This window comes from Austrofundulus limnaeus, unplaced genomic scaffold (genome assembly GCF_001266775.1).
Source record: "Austrofundulus limnaeus strain Quisiro unplaced genomic scaffold, Austrofundulus_limnaeus-1.0 Scaffold12, whole genome shotgun sequence".
Lineage (NCBI taxonomy): Eukaryota > Metazoa > Chordata > Actinopteri > Cyprinodontiformes > Rivulidae > Austrofundulus > Austrofundulus limnaeus.
In genome coordinates this window covers 1,573,294-1,575,026 of record NW_013952414.1, presented here as the reverse complement: position 1 = coordinate 1,575,026, position 1,733 = coordinate 1,573,294, and the positions used below count along the sequence as shown (strand labels likewise).

Sequence of the window (1,733 nt, the reverse complement as noted above, 5' to 3'; positions counted from 1 at the left end):
ATTGTTTTTATTTTAGGCTCCTGTACAGCACTTTTGTTTTTATTGTGCTTTATGAATAAACGATGATGATGATGATGATAAAGCACTGTATTGAACGGYTCAATACGGGTACATACATGTAATGTTGCACACCTATCAAGAATTCTTCATTAAATAACAAAATACTCCACATGAACAAACCTCAGACGTGACAAAAGGCTCCGCGGAGAAGAACTTGGTGGTCCACAGCTCCAAGTTGAGGCCAAAACAGTTGAAGAAAGCCCAGAGGAGGACCACCTCGCAGGGTCCCAACCAGAGCACGGTGACACCGTAGGTGCAGAGCGTCGCCACCAACTCCTCCACCACGTTCTCATGCTTTCCACCCAGGTGATTATACACATACCTGAGGACACGGATCCATCAGAACCTCCACATCCAAACTCCATTAATAAAAAACTTTACTCACTTAAGCAGCCAGTCGTTGATTCCTCGGTCAAAATGCCTTTAAAATAAGAAAAATGGTTTAGTTAAAGATGTATTGAACCAAAAGCGATCAAAACGTAACTCACGTTTCAGAAAACACATAAAGCATTGTGATGCATTTGGGTGGTTTGGGGGGGTCCAGGTGGTCCAGTCTGGCCACGGTGCTGATGACTCCGAACATCACAGCTGCTTTGACCCAGTCGTAGACCAGGTTAAAGTACGCCAGACCAACTGCAAAATGACGCCAAGTGTTAGTTCAGCTTCGTGATGTCACAAAGCGCTGCCGCCATTCAGACAGACGTACCCAGAGCCCAGTCTGAGAGGTGTTTCAGGAGCTTCACGTCCGTGGGGATGGTGAGGATGTACATGAAGTGGAAAAGGACGTCCACTACGACGACAACTCCCAAATGGATCAGACCCTGCAGGCTGATGTTCCACATCTCCCTTTCTTTTCTGGTCAGGTTGGACTTATTAGCCTGTAAGGGGCAGCAAACACGTTACAACTGCAGATGTGTGTTTTATCTCTACTTGGTTCTCATACCTGAATGTAAAACTTGTCAAAAGTCATGATGGGACCAAAATAGAAGAAAGGCAGGTAGAAGTTGTACTTGAGAAGCTCCAGGATGTTGTAGTGTCCGTCTTTTCTGTCGCAGTTCTCCAGGGCGAAGCTGGTGCAGCGCATGATGGTGAACCCGCAGCCTCCGTAGAAAAGAACGCGACGCAGCTCAAAGTCTCCCTCCACGAAGCCCACCTGCGTGGAGAAGATGTGTCGGAAACATCCTCCATGTTGAGCCGACGAGGAGCAGAAAGAGTTTACCTGCCAGGACACGAAGGGTTCACATTTGAACGTGGCGAGGGTGCAAAAACCCGTGACGAAGCAGAGCCAGGGGATTTTCACCAAGGAGATGCTGTAGAGGAGGATGCAATGGGACAGCATGAGGGTGATGTAGGTCCAACCCATGCTGGTCCACACAGCCAGGATCCCATACACCATGTAAACCAAGGACCTGTGCTGTGAGAGAGGAAGAAATCTATGATTAATTCTTTCATTGAACAAAGCCCAAACTATTTTAATTTTTTTTGTCCTACAGAAGAGAGGATGAGTTTAATAAACAATTTTCCCRAGTTCTGACTTTTTTCCCCCTCAGAGCTCTAAGATTAAAGTCAGACTTTCTCAGGGGAAAAAGTCAGAATCTGACTTTAATGTCGGAGTAAGAAAAAAGTGAGATTCTTGACTTTCATCTTGGAATTAGAAAAGAAAAAAATTCAGA

At 45.8% G+C, this 1,733-nt stretch overlaps 1 protein-coding gene across 3 annotated transcripts in view; it reads right to left on the bottom strand.

The window, feature by feature from the left end:
• The window catches only part of hhatlb (hedgehog acyltransferase like, b), a 13,671-nt gene that overhangs the window by 2,160 nt on the left and 9,778 nt on the right, over positions 1 to 1,733 (bottom strand). For all 3 annotated transcript variants that reach the window (XM_014002190.1, XM_014002191.1, XM_014002189.1), the window contains 6 exons: positions 1,280 to 1,474; positions 1,004 to 1,213; positions 767 to 938; positions 549 to 693; positions 446 to 481; positions 181 to 382 (listed from right to left, as the gene is read on the bottom strand). In XM_014002190.1, the coding sequence (XP_013857644.1) occupies positions 181 to 382; positions 446 to 481; positions 549 to 693; positions 767 to 938; positions 1,004 to 1,213; positions 1,280 to 1,474 (960 nt within the window). The remainder of the gene's footprint in view (positions 1 to 180; positions 383 to 445; positions 482 to 548; positions 694 to 766; positions 939 to 1,003; positions 1,214 to 1,279; positions 1,475 to 1,733) is intronic.